Source organism: Brienomyrus brachyistius, chromosome 18, assembly GCF_023856365.1.
Source record: "Brienomyrus brachyistius isolate T26 chromosome 18, BBRACH_0.4, whole genome shotgun sequence".
Classification (NCBI taxonomy): domain Eukaryota; kingdom Metazoa; phylum Chordata; class Actinopteri; order Osteoglossiformes; family Mormyridae; genus Brienomyrus; species Brienomyrus brachyistius.
Genome location: NC_064550.1, coordinates 9,430,623 through 9,448,029, shown reverse-complemented (window position 1 = coordinate 9,448,029; position 17,407 = coordinate 9,430,623). Strand labels below are relative to the sequence as shown.

The 17,407-nt window shown below is 46.5% G+C and overlaps 1 protein-coding gene across 2 annotated transcripts; it reads left to right on the top strand.

Moving 5' to 3' along the window:
- Positions 1–41: 41 nt before the first annotated feature.
- On the top strand, positions 42–16,749 carry mybbp1a (MYB binding protein (P160) 1a). 2 transcript variants are annotated; one of them, XM_048983215.1, is made up of 27 exons: positions 42–284; positions 637–732; positions 1,374–1,457; positions 1,613–1,687; positions 1,912–2,019; positions 2,396–2,586; positions 2,719–2,886; positions 3,029–3,146; positions 4,260–4,549; positions 5,240–5,347; positions 5,460–5,585; positions 6,100–6,306; positions 7,165–7,279; positions 7,555–7,660; positions 7,937–8,100; positions 8,468–8,560; positions 8,820–9,017; positions 9,110–9,283; positions 9,480–9,637; positions 9,772–9,906; positions 10,020–10,104; positions 10,858–10,989; positions 11,337–11,405; positions 12,379–12,492; positions 12,666–12,767; positions 12,866–12,990; positions 14,058–16,749. In XM_048983215.1, the coding sequence occupies exons 1-27, from the start codon at positions 69–71 to the stop codon at positions 14,419–14,421; spliced, it is 3,921 nt and encodes a 1,306-aa protein (XP_048839172.1). In that variant the 5' UTR covers positions 42–68; the 3' UTR covers positions 14,422–16,749. The 2 variants fall into 2 exon arrangements, with proteins under 2 accessions (XP_048839172.1, XP_048839171.1); XM_048983214.1 differs by having other exon boundaries at positions 5,237–5,347.
- Positions 16,750–17,407: the final 658 nt, after the last annotated feature.

Genomic DNA, 17,407 nt, shown 5'->3' with positions numbered 1-17,407 from the left:
TCCAAAGGGGGTGGGATGAGAGAATACTTCCGCTTGTCCCGGAAAGGGCGGGCTTTGCCCCTTCCAGCATGGGTGTACTCTCACATGGCATGGCCACGGCGACGAGACCAGACATGGGTGAGATAGAAAACCAGCAATCTAAACCCAAAGTTAGCGATGCTAAGGGGATCCTAAAGCAAAACAGGGAGTTCCTCGACTTCTTCTGGGACATCGCAAAGCCGGATCAGGAAGTGCGGCTGAAAGCGATCGATAGCTTAGTTCAGCATTTGAAAAAAAGCAAAAAGGTACGAACACAAAATCTGAACTGTAGATGGGCAATAGTGTTTCTGTCGTATTTACCGAGTGAATTGTTTTGTGTCGGTGCCACTTTCAATACGGGTTTTGGAATAAAAACAGTCTTAAAAATGTGCCTTTTGGTGACATAATGAACATGATTTCTCTCTATAATGAAGGTCCTGTTTATTTCAGCACGTGACTCAGTCTGCCAGATTAGCATTTATACATGTTTGTAAACTGCGATGTGATCAGTGTGTATTTATAATTATTTCATTATGAATAACTATTGTGTTGTGATTTGCTGCGCGTTAATGATGTTTTTTATATGTCACGCCTGTGTGTGTGTGTGTGTTTGAGCAGCCAGATGAGCTGAAGTATACATTGAAAAGGCTGGTGGGAGGCTTGGCACACACGCAAGAAACAGCCCGGCCTGGTTTCAGTTTGGCTCTGGCCCAGGTAAGGTGCAGTAACAATGCTTTAGCAGTATGTGAATCTAAACGTTCGTCAAAACCTAGGAATTTTTAGAATTTAGAGATCATTGTTGACACACCACAGCACTCAACAACTAAATGTGTCCTCTGCATTTAACCCATATGTGACATCGTGACATAGCAGGGGAGCAGCTAATTCAGCGCCTGGGGAGCAGTGCTTGGGGGCAGTACCTCAGTGGTGCCTTGCTGGTTGGGGATTTGAACCTGCAATCTTTCAATTAGAAGTGTGCTTCCCTAACCATTAAGCCCGCAGTCAGGATGTTTCTACCATGGTACACTTTACAGGAAGTTATGTTTGGTGTAAAATGTGACATGTCCCATTGAAAAATTCTATGCTGTACTGTAGGTAAGGAAATTTGCCTTCACAAAATAAGTGTAATGACCACCCCATGAGACTAGACTTTGCGTATCAGAGAGTATGACCTACAGCTGCTAAACATTTCAAAGTGAAAGTGATTAATTGTCACACCACAGTACAGGGTACTTCAGTGGCACATTGCTGGTCAGGGATTCGAACCAACAGCCTTCCACTCGCAAGTGTGCTTCCCTGACCATTTAGGTCAAATGCTCTACTCATGTGTTTTCCCCCATTATGTCTGCCTGTAGGTCCTGTCCATGTTTGAGGAGGTCCCACTGCAGTCAGTACTGGACCAAGTCAAAGAAACGCATGACCTGCAAAAAACAAAGACTGTGAGTGATAGATGCAAGTTATCGTTTTAGGATCGCTGTCAAAATTGTGATCTCTGCTTAATTTGAGCAATACCGCTGTTATTCTGTCAATCTCTTGTATTTTGTTTTGTGGGTGCGTGGTGTTTTTGAATCGCGACTTCATGTTCGCCCTACAGAAGCTGTTCAGAAATGCTGTGTTTGGCTCCTTCTTCGGCGTACTGGCCTTGTCCCAGTCAGCCCGTCTTCCGAAGGTGAGGGCCGTGCAGGTTCCTTCCTGCCTGCTTTTTGGTTTATCCGTGTTGTTGTATGGTGTTCCAATCACTGTACATTCATCAACCTCGCATGCATGTTGTATTTATCATAGTCTTAATTGTCTTGTCTTAATTGCGTAAGAGAGCCGTTGAGCCACCAGCGATAAATCCCCTGTGTGTGCGCGCGCATACTCGAGCGATAAACCTGATTCTGGTTCTCCAAGGAGCCCCAGATCCTGCTCCAGTGTATCCAGTTGCTTCAGCAACTGGCCCGATACAGAGAACACCTGAAGGATCTGCCCAAGAAAACCATGGTTGACATCTTATCTGAGGTAAGCCGTTGGTTGTAGAGTAACTAGAAGTGTGCAGAATACGTCAGGCTCCCAAAAGGAAAGCATTGTCGTGTTATCCAAAGTCTATGTCTTCACTGGGAAGGGTTAATCGACCCTGTTCTATAAGAATATATGCTTAATTGTGATAAACCAGACCATTCAATTTTGCTTCAATAAATTAACCGGCTTCTGCCTAGTCGTATTATCTGTCGATCTATTGATTAAGCTCTCCATCCATTTGTGAAATATATATCCAGTACTGGGTTACAGGTGTGCTCTGCAGCCAATCCCAGGCAGGTTGGGTAATTCATAGTTAAGGTAATGATTTTTTTTGCTAATTATTTCTTTAAAAGACCTTTAAATGTCTTTTCTGCAGACCAGCGAGGAGGTGTTCGATGAGGTACTGCTGGGCGCTCTACAGACTGACCTTTCTTCAGCGTATAGCACCCCAGAGCAGCTACAGCTCCTACTGGTGGCCATGCAGAGGTTTCCCGGCTTGTTCAAGCCCAAGAAACTCAAGAAGTTGCTAGGAACGTCGACCATAATTACGAAGGACTCCGTCCCAAGGTAAGGTCTCTCTGTCTTGGAGGGACAGCTGTCTGTGAAAGCTCAAACCCAAAGTTCATGTTCTGTGGACTTCATTTAGTGATGATTTGTTCTTGTCTCTCACACTGTCGTTTCTTTTGTCCTTCTCCAAAGGCTGGTCGAAGTTTTGAAGGTGGCTGGCCGCTCTATGAAGAAGGAGAAGCAGCTCCCCCCAGTGGCCCTGGATCTGCTCCAGGTGTCCCTACGGGAGAACACCTTCGACCTCTTCTGGAAAGACGTGGTGGTCAACGGGCTGCTGACAGACCAATCAGGATTCAACAGGTATGCGACCGACTTGCCAGGTGGAAGGTAGTGATGTCATCGAGGATGTGTTAAACTTCAAAGGGGAGAAATATTTATCGTATCTAAAGCACGCAAATGGCTCATGAAGCTTCAATTAGCCATCGCTATTCTGGTTTTGTAGCTTCCTGTGTTACCGGCTGCTGGGGGCGGTGCTGCCTTCGCTGTCCCTCCCACAGCTACGCCAGGTGCTGTCTGGAGAGGTGATGCAGCATTATGGAGAGCATGTCGTTACTGCCCAGGTGAGGCTCCCCGAAAAGTCCTAAGGATTCGTAAATGTTAATATTGTTTGATTATTTTTTCTGATGACTGTAGTCATGTGATGTGTTTTATTGACATTGTGAATGGGTCTCATATTGAGGCTGACATGCCCAGTATCCATGTATGACCTCACAGATGTGGTGCTTCCAATATATATATATATATATATTTTAATTCATGTTGAGATTCAAGCAGTTTATTGTCATATGGGCAGTACATTATGAAATTCTTATTTTCTTCACTCAAGATGCTGCAAAAAATAGAAACTGAAAACAGTAGTGCAGTAGATAAGCACATATAATGTCTACCATAACTAAAAATGAATAAATAAATATTAATGTGAAGGAAAAAAAAAAGGACAGTACCAGTCAAAAGTTTGGGCACAGCTACAGAAAATCATTTGGTTGTTCAACAAGATAACGACCCTAAGCACACCTCGAGGGTATGACAGTGCTGCATTATCTTGTGAAGAAGGAAAGAGATGGAGTGCTGTGACAGATGACCTGGCCCCCACATTCCCCCCCCCCCCCGACCTAAACCCTATAGAGCTGGTTTGGGATGAGTTGGATCAAAGAGTAAGGTAGTCAACTGGTGCCCAGAACTTGTGGAAACTCCTTCAGGACTATTGGAGAAGCATTCCAGGTGGCTACATCTGGAAGCTGGCTCAGAGAATGCGGAGAATCTGCAGTGCTGTCATCGAAGCTAAACGGGGCTGCTTTGAAGAATCTAATATCTGAGAAAATAACTTCTATTGGTTGCTTAAATATTTGATGTGTATTACTTCACTGCCTTGAAGCCTTTTACCATAAGGTAAATAAAAGCTGATATAGAGAGAAATGCATTAAAAGCAAATTTGTCTATACTTTTGACTGGTACTGTAGTTACCAATGTAAAAGACACATATACAAATATACTTAAAATGTATGATTTGTTTTTATATTGATAGAAGAAAATGTTTACTGCTAGGGTTTATTGTGATGTAATACATTCCAGGGTGCTTTGCATCTCTTCAGTTCCATTCACGTTGTGAATCGTGATCGTTGTCCTGGTTCCTGGCACGTTTATGTCCCCTGTAAACCTCTCCTTTCCCTTAGCTTCCAGGCCACTTCAAATTTGCACCGGAGATGGAGGCCTACGTGGAGGATTTCCTGAAAGAGTGCCCGCACTCTGAGAAGCAGCTGGCGGTTGTGGTAGCCTTCTCCACACTCACCAACCAGGGCTACCCGGTAGTGCCCAGCGCCTGGAGGGTCGTGCAGCACCTGCAGCCGGCCGCTCTGCAGAGCTACGTGGACTGGCTGAAGGAGATGTTTTGCCGGCCGAAGTTGGAGGCCTGCCTGGACTTCTCCACCCGTCGGCAGCAGAAGACGCAGGAGGCGGCAGACCAGTGAGTGTCTCACCCCGTTACGGCCTTCGCATACGCCTCGGAAGGGTCCCTAGTGACATCCCTGTGTGTGTTAACTGCTTCTCTTCCAGCCATTCGGGAGCCTTTCCTGAAGGCTATGGACACAATTTAGGGAACGACCCAGGGTGGGGCGCCAACTCATCACAGGGCAGAGTCACACACCATACACCTTGCACACCTATAGGCAATTTTGTAACTCCAGTTGACCTCAGCATGTTTTTGGACTGTGGGGGGAAACCGGAGTACCTGGAGGAAACCCCACGACGACATGGGGAGAACATGCAAACTCCACACACATGGAACAATGGCAGAGGCTCAAACCCTGGTCCCAGAGGCAACAGTGCTAACTACTGCACCACTGCACCACCGTACTGCCCCTTCCAGTTAATTTATAGTAGTGATACGCTTTATATATAAAGTATTTCTCTTCAGATGCATAATTTTCCTTTGTGCTCTGAATTGTGCAATTCTTCTTCAACATGATACAAAATAGCTCTGAAGTGAACCGCAGCATCTGAAACGTGAGAATTTCCAGAAAAAAACTAAACGAGTGAGAATCCAGCTGAGCTTCTGGCGGCTGTGTTGAGACGCCTGGCGTGTGACCGCAGCTTTTTGTGACGTTTACGACGTTTGAGGGGCTCCATTGATAGCAATGTACTGTCCCCCTAGCAGCAAGCAGAGTGTGTTCCGCCTGCGCAAGTGGATTGTTCCACGGCTCACGTCCATCGTAGAGAACGTCCACGTGAAGAAAGAGGAGGACCTGGTTATGGACGTTGCCAGGTGAGGAACCAGCTCCTACCAGGAGTTCCTGGGTCGATGTTCCCATGTTTTTATTGTCTTCAGAATGAGTTTCGTAGCCGTTTCAGACCGAGACCTGATTGTTTCTCCACAGGTTCGTCTTCTTCCATGCATTCTTCGCTGCCAAGAAGCCCACCCCCGACATACCTGAAACAGAGACGACCATCTCAGAGCCCCTAGATGAGAAGACCCGCGAGATTGTAGTCAACTCCTTTTTTGGGTGAGATCATCCTTAATTATACTGTAACATTTAACAGGAAGGGTTCTTTTGGTAAGAAGCCTGCTGTTCTAATTTGTAGCAGAATTAATTCTCCGTCTTGTTTTGTATAGATTTCCGACTTCGTCATTGATTATGGTAACAGCAACAATAATATTAGATGTACTGTATACTTTGCTTTTCAAAATCCAACGATGGTAAAAAAAAAAAAAAAAAAACATGCAGTTAACTTGAAAGCTTGGGGAACAAAAAGGATTCAAGATGAGGTTTGAAGAGCGGCAGAGAGGTTGAGTTACGGACGTCAATGGGGAGGGAATTCCGAAGACGAGGAGCCTAAGGAAGAACAGGAGGAGCCTAAAAGATGAAGATCTAAGAGCATAAGGGGGCTGGTAGGACAGGAGAAGATCAGACAGATGGGGGGGGGGGGGCAAGGTTATGATGGAAACTAAAAATGATTCTTACCTGCAATGGTGATCAATAAATCTCCTCTCTGTGTCCCCTGGCCTGGCTTCGGCAGCCTCCTGCAGTACCTCAACCACATGCCCTCGCTGGGGGAGTCACTGGAGACGGCTGCTCCCAATGAGAAGCGGACCTGGGGTGTCACAGCTGACGGCACTCTGTGGATCTACTGCTTGGTCCAATACGCTGATGTGCTCCTAAGCCAGACCAAGTACGCCTGCTGCGTCAGGCCGCTAACAGCCCAGCAGAAGGAGGCCTGGAACAGGTAATGCAGCCCTTTAATGCTTCAGTGTAACAGCAATGACCTGTGTCATGAAGCAGGATTACTTGCTTAGCTGGATAACATGTTGGATTTAAGGTAGTATGGGCTAAATGTAAGTGAGCGACAAGCTATCAGGCTAACACACAAATCTCACTTTGTGATACAGGCTCCAGCGCTATTTACTGAGGGTCACACATAGCTAACGTGAATACTGTCAGTGTTACATTCTGGAGTTTGGATGTTCTCCCAATGGTTTTCTTCTTGGGTCCAAAAAAGTAAAGTAGTGTTATTTGGGGTCTCTAAATTGGGGTCATTGTGCTTGGGATCCTGTCCAGGATTCCCTCTGCCTTAAGGTAAGAATGGCCAAACGAAGGTTCATGAACCAATTTCTATATTTTTTGACACCACTAGATGCCCGAGAGCGAACCAAGAGCGCCATCTAGTGGGGTAAAAATACAGACAATGGTTAACCTTAATTTGGCCAACACTACCATAGGCCTGTACATCCCTTGGTAGGGTCCTGGTTCACCATGACCTGGCAAGTGGGATAGATGGATTGCATTGAGTCGCTATGGCTCTGGATGAGGGTGTCTGCAATTATGAAAGAAAACTGCAATGAACTTGGCTTGGAGCTGGAACAAACTTGCAATGCAATGGGTACATACAAGATAATAAATACAATTGAATTTTTAAATTTGATTTCCTCACCTTTCCAACCTCTGTCACCACGAGAAGCAACGGTAATCGGGGCATGTAAAAATACTGAGTCCTCTGGAGCTTAATGTGCCATTATGTGAGCACCTTGAAATCTCCCAGAATGCTTTGCTCTGTGATGTCATTCATTGGTGTCTGGTTCGGTAGCATGCTGGAGTCCGTGGAAGCCCTCCGGAAGAAGGCGAAAGCCAAGAAGCTCCAGGCGGGCGAGGCGGCAGCCTTCCAGCAGCTATTCCTGCTCATGGGGATGTACCTCTTCAAGGTCTGAACCGTGCAAACTCTTGTGGTTTTTCTTCTGTGCATCAAGGCCTGTCCAATGACACTCTGCATCCTAAGAATCCATAGTTTGGTTGTTTGAGGTTTATTTTTTTAGACTAAATCTGATTTCTGTTGCCCCCCCCATATGTCACTGAAATGCTGAGTGAAATGTCATGTGTTTGATTCGGGCAAAGAAAGCCCTCGCATACATTCTCAGCTGAGCTGGTTATCCTCGCCGCTCCTGATGTGGGTATTTTCATACTCTGAGTTTCTCCTTAGGCGCCAGAGGAGAGTGTGGACTTGTTGCGGGATCTGCAGAATTGTGTGGAGAAAGCTCAAGAGAAGAAGGCAACGAAGAAGGAAAGGACTGTCGTCAGCAGCGAAGGTCTCTGAGTTCATGCATATTGAGCTACCAGCTTCCATTTCTGCAGTGTGTATTTACGGCATATATGCATATTATATATGTCCATCCTTCCATCCATCTTCTAATGGCTTATCTCGGTCACTGGTGGGGCTACAGTCTATCTCAGACAGCACAGGCCACAAGGCTAGGGTACACCCTAGATGAGTGTCAGTCCATCAAATGGGACAGTCATAGTCATGCACTTGGGGAAAATAATATGTGTAAAGTCGTATTTCCCTTCTCTGCCATTTGTTTTAGGGGGCGCTGAGGAGCAGGACCAGCCTCACTGGGTGGAGGTGATGGTCGAGATCCTGCTCTCGCTCCTGTCTCAGCCCAGTCGTCTCATTAGGCAAGTGTGCAACTCCGTGTTTGGGAGGATCTGTCCCTACGTCACCCAGGGAGCCCTGAACGCCATCTTGGAAGTAAGTGGTGGGAGACAAGGACAGTCCTGTCTCTCTGTATCGACCGTAATCAATAGGTTCCTTGGATGACCTGCAAGTGCGGGTTTGCTTTTGCCTTGAGCAGTTCTCTTGTAGCTCAGCTTTAGATACGGCCCACGTTTTGGTCAGTGGACATCAGACGCAGACTGGCTATCGGGAAATTTGGATATTTTCCCAGTGGGCCAGACTGGCAAGAGCAGGTCTTCCTTCCCGGTCTTCTGGCATTATATAGCCTATACACCAGGACTGAATATGAAACTGGACTGCTTGAAAGCAAATTCCAGGGCTCCTGATTGTTGCCTGTCTGTCCCTGGTTTAGTGGATACCACTTTGTTTTCCATGTATTCAGGTTCTGGATCCAAATAGGGATGATGAGGATGGTGCTATAGTCATAACTGATGAAAAAGAGAAGAACATGCCGGATGAGGATTTGGACAAAGAGGCAAGTGGTTATTTCACTGAAATATGGTGGATTACAGAGCTGGAGATTTCAGGTCCAGAGAGTACAAATCCAGACCAAGATTTTGTTTGAAGCGACCAGTTGAGCATAAAGAGTCAGTCACAGAGTACTCAGCTGGTTGGTTGAAACAAAATCTTGGTCTGGACATTTACTCTCTGGACCTGAAACCTCCAACTCTGGTGGATTGTCATCTTGAATGATTGTGTTACCGTAATTTAAGGATGTTCTGTGGTATCTCCAGAGTGAGGGACAAGACTCATCTGATAAGAACTCTGAAGAGTCTGACAAGGATGATGATGATGATGATGATGAGGATGATGATGATGATGATGATGATGACGACGACAATGATGACGATGATAATGAGGAGGAAGAGCCAGAAGTTGACCAGAATTTTCGCATTGAGCTCATGAAGGTTCTTCAGGGTCAGCATGCCCTGGTATGTACATTTTGGGGTTGGGGAACTCACAAGGAAATGACAGGTTCCTTAAAGAAAAACAAAAGCTTCAAGAAGATGTTAATGTTCCACAGCCCAACGAAGAGGATGAAAGTGAGGAAGAAGAGCTGGATGACGAGGCCATGATGAAGCTAGATGGGAACATCGCTGCACTCTTCTCCGAGCAGAAGAAGAAAATCCAAGCAAAGAAAGATGAAAAAGATAAACTTCGCAAAGAGAAGACGCTCGTGAGGGACTTTAAGATCAAGGTGCTGTGTGTAGTCAGTTCTCACTTTAGTCCCAGGCTCTGGATGTACCTATATATCAAACACTTGTTTTAAGTGATCATTCTGGCCAGACACCACCTTGGGGCTAACAGAACAAAACGGAAACCTGTACATTAGGCATTTGTTAATGTTGATTAGAGTATGAGTATTTTTTTTCCCATGTCCTCACTGTCTGTAGGTGCTGGACCTCGTGGAGATCTTCTTGACCAAGCAGGCAGAAAGCCCGCTAGTGCTGGGCATCATCGAGCCACTGTTGAACGTCCTTGAGAACGCCATGAGTTCAGAGACCAGCCAGCAGGAGGAGGAGTTCCTCCGCAAGACCGCAGATACATTCAGGTCTGGCCCTGGAAGGAAATTGATGCAAAACTTTATGGTTAAAAGATTCGATCACGTTCTCAAGTACATATTGGAAGTGTGACTTTTGGCAAGTCTGGTGGTATAATTCTTTAGGGAATTGCTTGTAATTGCAGGAATCAGCTCTGCAAGGGGAAGCGATATTGCAAGAACATTTCGGAGAGGAAGGACGAGCTCCATGCCATGTTGGAGAGGGTGCTGAGCAGGGCGCAGAAACTCTCCGAATCTTCCCTGTCTCTCTACTACTTCAGGTCAGCCAACAAGCTGCGTTTAAAATTCATGACCTTAAGATTATCTTTGTCATTCAGTTTCGTCCCGGCAGTTTGCCAGAGCTGTGAACGTTTGTCATTTGTCATTCTGTCAGTGCGTCTCTATACCTGGTGAAGGTGCTCAGAGGGCCTCCCCCAGTGGCCATGGGTCTCGAGAAGGAGGCCATGCCTGCACATGAGGTGGGTGGCTCAACTGCTAAGGTTCTGTGAAAATATGTCACAGGCTTGGACATGCCTTCCCACAGAAAGGTTTATTTGTGCTATTCTCTGCATTTTAGAAGAATTATCAACACTATAAAATAACATATGGAATTAAGCACCAAAAAAGTATTTAGTCCTTTGTTGAGGGGGGGTAGCTCTGTGGGTTGGGACTCAGAAGGTTGCTGGTTCAAATCCCTGGGTTGGCAGAGTGATCCCACCATTGAGCCCTTGAGCATGACACTTAAGCCCAGATGGCTCCAGGGACTGGCCTCCTGGGATGCTTTTCCAACCGTCCTAAAGGAGATCCCACTCATTCGCCGCTTTTTCTTCACTCTGTGGTCAAACTCCTCCAAAACCTTTTTTTTACTGTGTTTAGGTCAGGTGGCATGTTTGTGTGATGCATACCTATCACTCTCCTTGAAGCTCTGATAGCACAGCTTGCCATCATCTCTGGATGTCCGAAAAGCCAGTGTTTGCCAATCTGGTCCTAGGGAACCCATAGGCAGGTCTTGTTTTTGCTCCCACCAAGCTCCTGGTAGGGAGCAAAAATGTGGACTGTCTGGCAGGGACCTGGGAGGGAGCAAAATCATGGACCATCTGTGGGTCCCCGAGGACCAGGTTGGGAAACACTGCTCTAAGCTGAGTTAGGTGTGGCATTCAGTGATGAGGAGGGTAGGCAGGTGCTCTGTGAAAGCTAGCCCAGGGCCATGACACTGGCATTTTGTACTTCAGGCTGAGGCCATGGGCAGTGTTGATGTGGAGAGGGTGACCTCCATCTACGAGGGGGCGCTGCGCTCCTTCATGACTCACAGGAAGAGCGCCCTTACAGGCAGCATGTTCGCCGACCTGTTTGTTCGCTTCCCGGTGAGTTTGCCATGCTGTTGTATTAAGCCCTAAGCTACCCGTCTGCTTCAGATAGCATCATGTCGTCCTCAAATATTCACTGTTTCTTGAGGGACCCTGAAGTCAGCAAATGTGTTTAATGCTTCTCTTGTATTTGGCTAAATAATAGTGATGGGCAAAATGACGCCTCATGAACCATTTGCAGTATTTTTTGGCCCCACTAGACTTGCTTGGCTTGCTTTGGGTCAAGCTTTGAACCCTTTTTTTGGAATACAGTTCCATTTAGTGGGGCCAAAAAATACGGCAAATGTTCATGAAGTGTCATTTTTCCCATCACTACTAAATAGCTTGACTCTAACCCTTCATAGGTGTTGTGTGTCCGTCTCCTGGACACCGCTGTGGAGTACATTGCAGAGGGTGTGAGGTATCATCAGCAGGTAAGCCTTTTCTGTGATGTTTTGTCACAGTTTTACGGAGAGCATTCATTCTCGACAGCACTTTAATAAAAGCCCAAGTCTGTGATCCATTGTTTTCCTTTTGTGGCAGTCATTACTCACTACTTGGTGTCCAGGGCCTGAGGGATGCACATGACTGCTCATCTATATTAGGTCTCACTGCGCGCTTAATTATGTAATCAGGCCAGGCCGTGTCATGCTGGGCCAACACCTGTCCACATTCCACTGGTGTGGGGCGCTCCGCTGTGTTTGAAGAGCTTCATCCATCCATGCAGGGCCATGTCCAGAGCAAAATCACCAAGGGTGCATCTGAAATTAGTGAGGGGACACAATCCCTGCAAGCACTTGGCAGTCGTGGACCGACTGACTTCCACCTGTGCCTTATTAATTTGAGGATGGTGTGCACTCTTAGGCACCCTTGTAGACTGAGGTCTGCATCTACTTAGAGTTTATCAGCCCATCCAGTTAGAGCTGCCATTAGTGATTGCTAGGTCCTCGTGTGTACATGTACTCACACCATGGCTGTGTTGAATTCAGCGGCTGCGTCCTAAGCGACACTGATGCAACTCGGCTGTACCATTTCGCAGTGTCCTTCAGATGCGGCCTAGGAATGCGTCCTTCTTTTGCAGAGTAGATCCTTGGCGGCCCAATGATTCATTAGAGAATTAGAGACTTTTAGAGAACCTTCAAATGACACAGCTTACAAAGGCTACAGACCGTGTCTTTTGAAGGACGCAACCGCAGAATTTGGACAGCCGATGAGACACTAAGCTGGTCTTGATGGAGACCAGAATACTTGGGGGAAAATATGCAAATACTTACACAAAATTCTGTTAGGGCTACACCTCCTCAGTGTAGACAGTACCTACAGAGCCCCTGCGTCTGCCAGCCCCGTTTCTGTTGGGCTTCTGCGCTGTTCTGTGATCCACACCATGGTCTTGTTTGTGTCCTCCAGGGTGAGGCCTGCAACATGGTGCTGCGGGGTCTGCAAACTCGCGAGGTGCAGCAGCTGCTAGCCGAGAGCCGGTGGTCAGAGGTGTGCGAGCGGATGCTGGACCGAGTTGTGGAGGTGGGCGCCGAACCAGGACCACCCAGACATCAAAGAATCCCAGTCTAACTGGCCAGGGAGTGAAAGGGAACTTTCACCATATTAAAGCTCAGCTGTTATGTCCATGGTCCTGTTTGACTTCTCCTCGCCTTCTAACCAGCTGGTTCCTCATGATTCAATTCCCCCTCCCTCAGAGCCTGAGGGCCATTAAAGGCTTCCAGATGAAGGCGGTCCAAGAGAAGGTTCAGAAAGCTCTGGAGCTCAGTCGTTTCCTTGTCAGAAATATTCAGCAAAAGGTAAAGAAACTCTCTTGGACACACTTGCCTAGTGTCACCACTTAAAGAAGCCTTAATGAGAAATTCTGAAATGTCAAACCTGCTCGTGTGTCCTGTAGAAACTGAATGTGAACCTGGAGCCACTTAAGAAGGTCCTGCTCCCCATGAACAAGTTCGAGGGCTTCCGCAAGACGGGGCAACTTGAGGACACCTACTGGAGCGTCCTGAAGCTTTTCGGAGTCCTGTAAGTTACCTGCTTTGTGATACATTTCTTATGAGACAAATCCATCTTTGTCTTGTGTTCTTTAGATGGAAAGACGGTGGGAAAAAATGGCAGATATTGCATAGGTATCTGCTACTTTGCCAAAGTTACCCTCTGGGAGAATGACTCAGTGTCTTACTGGGCTGCGGCAGTGGAGAAACGCTTAGCTCCTCAACTGATAACTGACCTACAGGTTCAGTCAGCGTTCTTAACTTCCATGACACCACTGATGGAGTATTCAATCTGCAGACACATGCATTTCAATATATACATTTGACATATGCTGAATAGGGCTGTAGCAAATCCTACGAGGCAGGGATGCTAGTGATGGCCAAATGAATTTGAGAAAGCACTGTGGTTAGAGTATGGACAGTCTTCCTGTTAGTGTAGCACAAGCTAAAATCCTGTGTTCCTTTAAATCAGAGTTAAATAAAATTTTAACAACTCTGAGCTATTACTTAAGTTCTCCCCAAACAAGCTTGATGAGCCGAATGGCCTCTCGTTTGTAAATTTCTTATGTTCTTCTCAAGGTTCATGAACCACTGGCTATATTTTCTGACCCCACTAGATGGTGCTCTCTGTTCAAGAAAAGGGCTTAAGGCATGGCCCAACGGAAACCAAAAGTGCAATATAGTGGGTTTAAAAAAAAATACAACAAATGGTTCCGGCCACCATGCTTGTCTGCTGGGTTGCAGACTCTCACGCAAGAAATCTCATGGCAAATCTTTATTATTCCGTTTAAATCTAAAATTAGCTACATCGAAAGTGTTGGGGTAGTTTGCAAACCCTACAAGGTCATAAAACTCTTACATACATGTAAATCTGTGTTCGCGTGTGTGCAGACTTGTCACAAATTGAAAATCCCACTCCAGCCAGCTGACTGAAGTTGGCCATCCTGTGTGTATTTTTCTCATTTATAATTATGAAAAGATTCAAGCTGGAGGGTGATCTGTTCTCCTTGCCCTGTAATCCGCCTTCACATTAATGCAGAATAAACTTAATTTTAACGGCAGCTGTTCCAACCAAACACCGCATCTCTTTGTCAATAGCAAACCCAAGGTTGAGAAGAAGAAGAGGAAGAAGGCGGAAGACGTGGAGGACAGCAGTGCCCCGGAGCAGCAGAGTGCCCCCAAGAAGAGTAAGGGCTCCCTGCCCGACTCCAAGAAGAGGAAGAACCGCAAGAAGCCAGGGACCCAGGAAGGGAAGGCACCAGAGCCAAGGACACCGGAGGTGGGGGTGCCAGGAGCAGGCCAGCAGGGGGGCAAGAAAAACAAAAAGAAAAACAAGAAGAGGAAGCTGGAGGTCGCCGTGGCGTCGGCCCCGTCTCCTGCCAAGAAGGCCAAGGCGCAGCCTCCCGGCGCTAAACCGGAGAAGAAGAGGAAGGAGAAGAGAAAGCAGGGAGGCGATCCGTAAAGCCGGCCGCTGTGGACGCTGTCAGAGACTCCGTCAAAACGGAAGCCATCTACCTGCTTCTCATTAACCTTTGTCAGAGACGACCCGCATATCGACAGGCCTGCTGCATTTTACAGTGTGATTACAGCCTTGATTCTGATTAGTTTTTTTTTTTTTTTTAAAGAATGTTTCTCATAAGATTTCACTCTTTTATATAAATACAGTTTGATGTTTTTCCCCCCAGAAAAACTGCTTAGGTTGCGCACATGATTTGTTTGACCGATTTATTTAAGGTATTCACGTAATTAGCTGAAGTGACGGCTAACACATGTTATCATAAAACAGAATCCTGTTCGTAGTTCTATGTGTGCAGGTGGTTTTAGTTTGACTGGACCTCCACAAATGCCACGACTCGGACTGCCTGCGTCAGGACAGTTCCGGAAGCGGATCGTAACAGAACTATGTCTTAACCTCGGCTATCCCTGTTCTGTGTTCTTCACTGCTTGTCATACTTGAATTGTTTCATCTTCCAGGTGTGCAGTCGTGACCTGGCAGGAAATCTATCTAAATTTTCGTGACAAACTTTTACATGATGGTATTATGCTGTTATTTTCCATTATAAATTAACCTTGGAAAATCTCTTGGGGGTTCAGCTCCATACTATGAGAAGCTTAAAATGTCTAGAGATAATGATTCATTAGTAAACCCCATTACTTCACAGAGGTTTTACAGAGATTTCTACCGAACTTGATGCATTTCAGCCAGAAAAGTAACATGATCAGACTGTACGCCAGGCATTTCAGAAATGCCTTTAGATGAAGAATGACTATCCGTACCTCTGTGTGCCTGTTAAGCAAGCTGCAGGGGGTTCTGGTGGCTTGTAGCTGTTTCAGGACCAGCTTCTGAAAGATCTTCATGAAGTGTAAAGTGTTTAAGGGCAAGTGTCCTTTGCAACAGGGATGGTTCCACCAGGCCCAGCAGTTCAGGCTATGTGGAGCTCAGCTGGTCAGGGTAGCCTAAGAGGTTTGGGGTGGATACCTTACTTGTGACGTCCTTAGTGGGAAGTCGCAGGGAAGTGTGAACCAGTAAGGGGTCTGAGACCCCCCCCACCCCACCCCAGCCAGCACATTGAGCCTGATGGTGTTGGAGGAGGGCCCAATTGGCACATGAAAGTAAAACGGTGACAGTTTAGTGATCACTTTAGGGAAGTTCTCCTTTCATCTACCCCTTCTTGCTCACCATGACAAACATGTAGGTTAGAGCAAGCTTGGCAGTGAAGGGCAACCACCGGCAGTGGAGGGCAACCACCGGCAGTGGAGGGCAACCACCGGCAGTGGAGGGCAACCACCGGCAGTGGCACCCATGGAGCTAGGGGTTAAGGGCCCAAAGATACGTGACCATTCTGTTGAGGCTGTGCTTGAGCCAGCAACTTTCTGTCTGCAGGCACAGAGGCTTAGCCTGCTGCTGGGAACTGTGGTCAAGAACAACACAGACAGAGCTAATGACCTAAATTTGTGACTCAGTAGGCTAAGCCTCTATGCCTGTAGTCAGAAGGTTGTTGGTTCAAGCCTAGTCCTAGCAGGATGTGGGACAATGGTTGTCACAAGCAGGTTGGAAACCTGGTGATGAAGAGGAGCACAGACAGTTAATGATTATAATTTGTTTTTCAAATGACACAAAATATGTATCATTTATATCGCTTAAAAAACAGATTTTGATCATTAATTTGACTGCAAGGTTTCCAGCCTGCTTGTGACAGCCTTTGTCCCACATCCTGCTAGGACTAGGCTTGAACCAACAACCTTCTAATCACAAGCCCAGAGGCTTAGCCTGCTGAGCCACAGGCTCCCCCCCCCCCCCAAAAAAAAAAAAAAAAAAAAACAGATTTAGGTTATTAGCTCTGGCTCTGTTTCTCTTGGTCCCCAGCCAGCTTGATGGCCCTTGTCCAACTCCACACCACCTTCCTGCTGTCTTACTGCTGCTCATGTCAGCTTGTCCTTGTCCCAGTATGTCCCCCACAGAGCCTCGTATTCGGTTCCCCCTGCGCCCGCTTCATTTTCCTCCTTGTCTCCACACCTGGACACCCTATTCTTTGTGTTCAGGACATTCTTCTGGTCCTTTCCAAGGTTTGTCATGGAGAACTCAGCACAAACTGTGTGTGAACTGTGTTACTCACACAGAAGTGGATGTAGTCTGTGATACAGTCCCTCAGTGTCCATCCCATGTCAGAAACACAGTGTGACTCAGTCTGTATACTGTAAACCACTTCTTCACGGTCCTGGTGGTAACATGTAGTGAATGATTTTGAATAGGGGGTTCAGACTCTGGTCAGAGCTAGTGGTGGCCAAATGAAGCTTCATGAACCATTTGCTGTATTTTCTTACACCACTAGATGGTGCTCTCTGTTCAAAGAAGTAGCTCAAAGTATGCCCCAAGGCAAACCAAGAGCTCCATCTAGTGGGATCAAAAAGCATGGCAGCTGGGTTATGAAGTTTCATTTAGCTATCATTAGTCAGATTTACCCAGTAGTGGAAGAAAGACAGAGCTTTTTGCCTTTGTATTTTGGCATTGACAGGTTCCCCCTTGTGGTACATTCCACAAAGTAATAAAAAATTGCAGTTCATATGAGGGACAACACTAAGCTTTCATTGAAGACTGTATTATACTCAGGTGCTTCAAAACCACTTCTGTGACCCAGTAGCTTAATTTGTTGGAATTCAGGAAATCGATGAATAATGAACACAGCCAAGTAGAATGTGCAGAAACCACACTGTCTGGGTTCTTCTTTTGCCAGACTAGTTACTCCAAATTGTCTTCCTTGCAGCTGGACTTTACCCTCAGAGTTTGATTTAGCTTATGTCTGTCTGGGAACACGCCTGCTGTTCTCCTTCCGATATTCTCATAGCTTTTCTGGTGTGTTCCTCATGGATCTGGTTGAGGAGGGTCACGGGTAGTATTCCTGAGAGGTCAGGGCAGATGTCTTTTTCCGTGGCCATGTGCCTCTGAC

Bases quoted from the DNA above. Each gene is read 5' to 3' on its own strand.
- mybbp1a (XM_048983214.1), top strand. From the start codon at position 69: ATGGGTGTACTCTCACATGGCATGGCCACGGCGACGAGACCAGACATG. The intron at 285-636 runs GTACGAACACAA...GTGTTTGAGCAG, and splicing joins ATTTGAAAAAAAGCAAAAAG to CCAGATGAGCTGAAGTATAC. The intron at 9,907-10,019 runs GTCAGCCAACAA...TCATTCTGTCAG, and splicing joins CTGTCTCTCTACTACTTCAG to TGCGTCTCTATACCTGGTGA.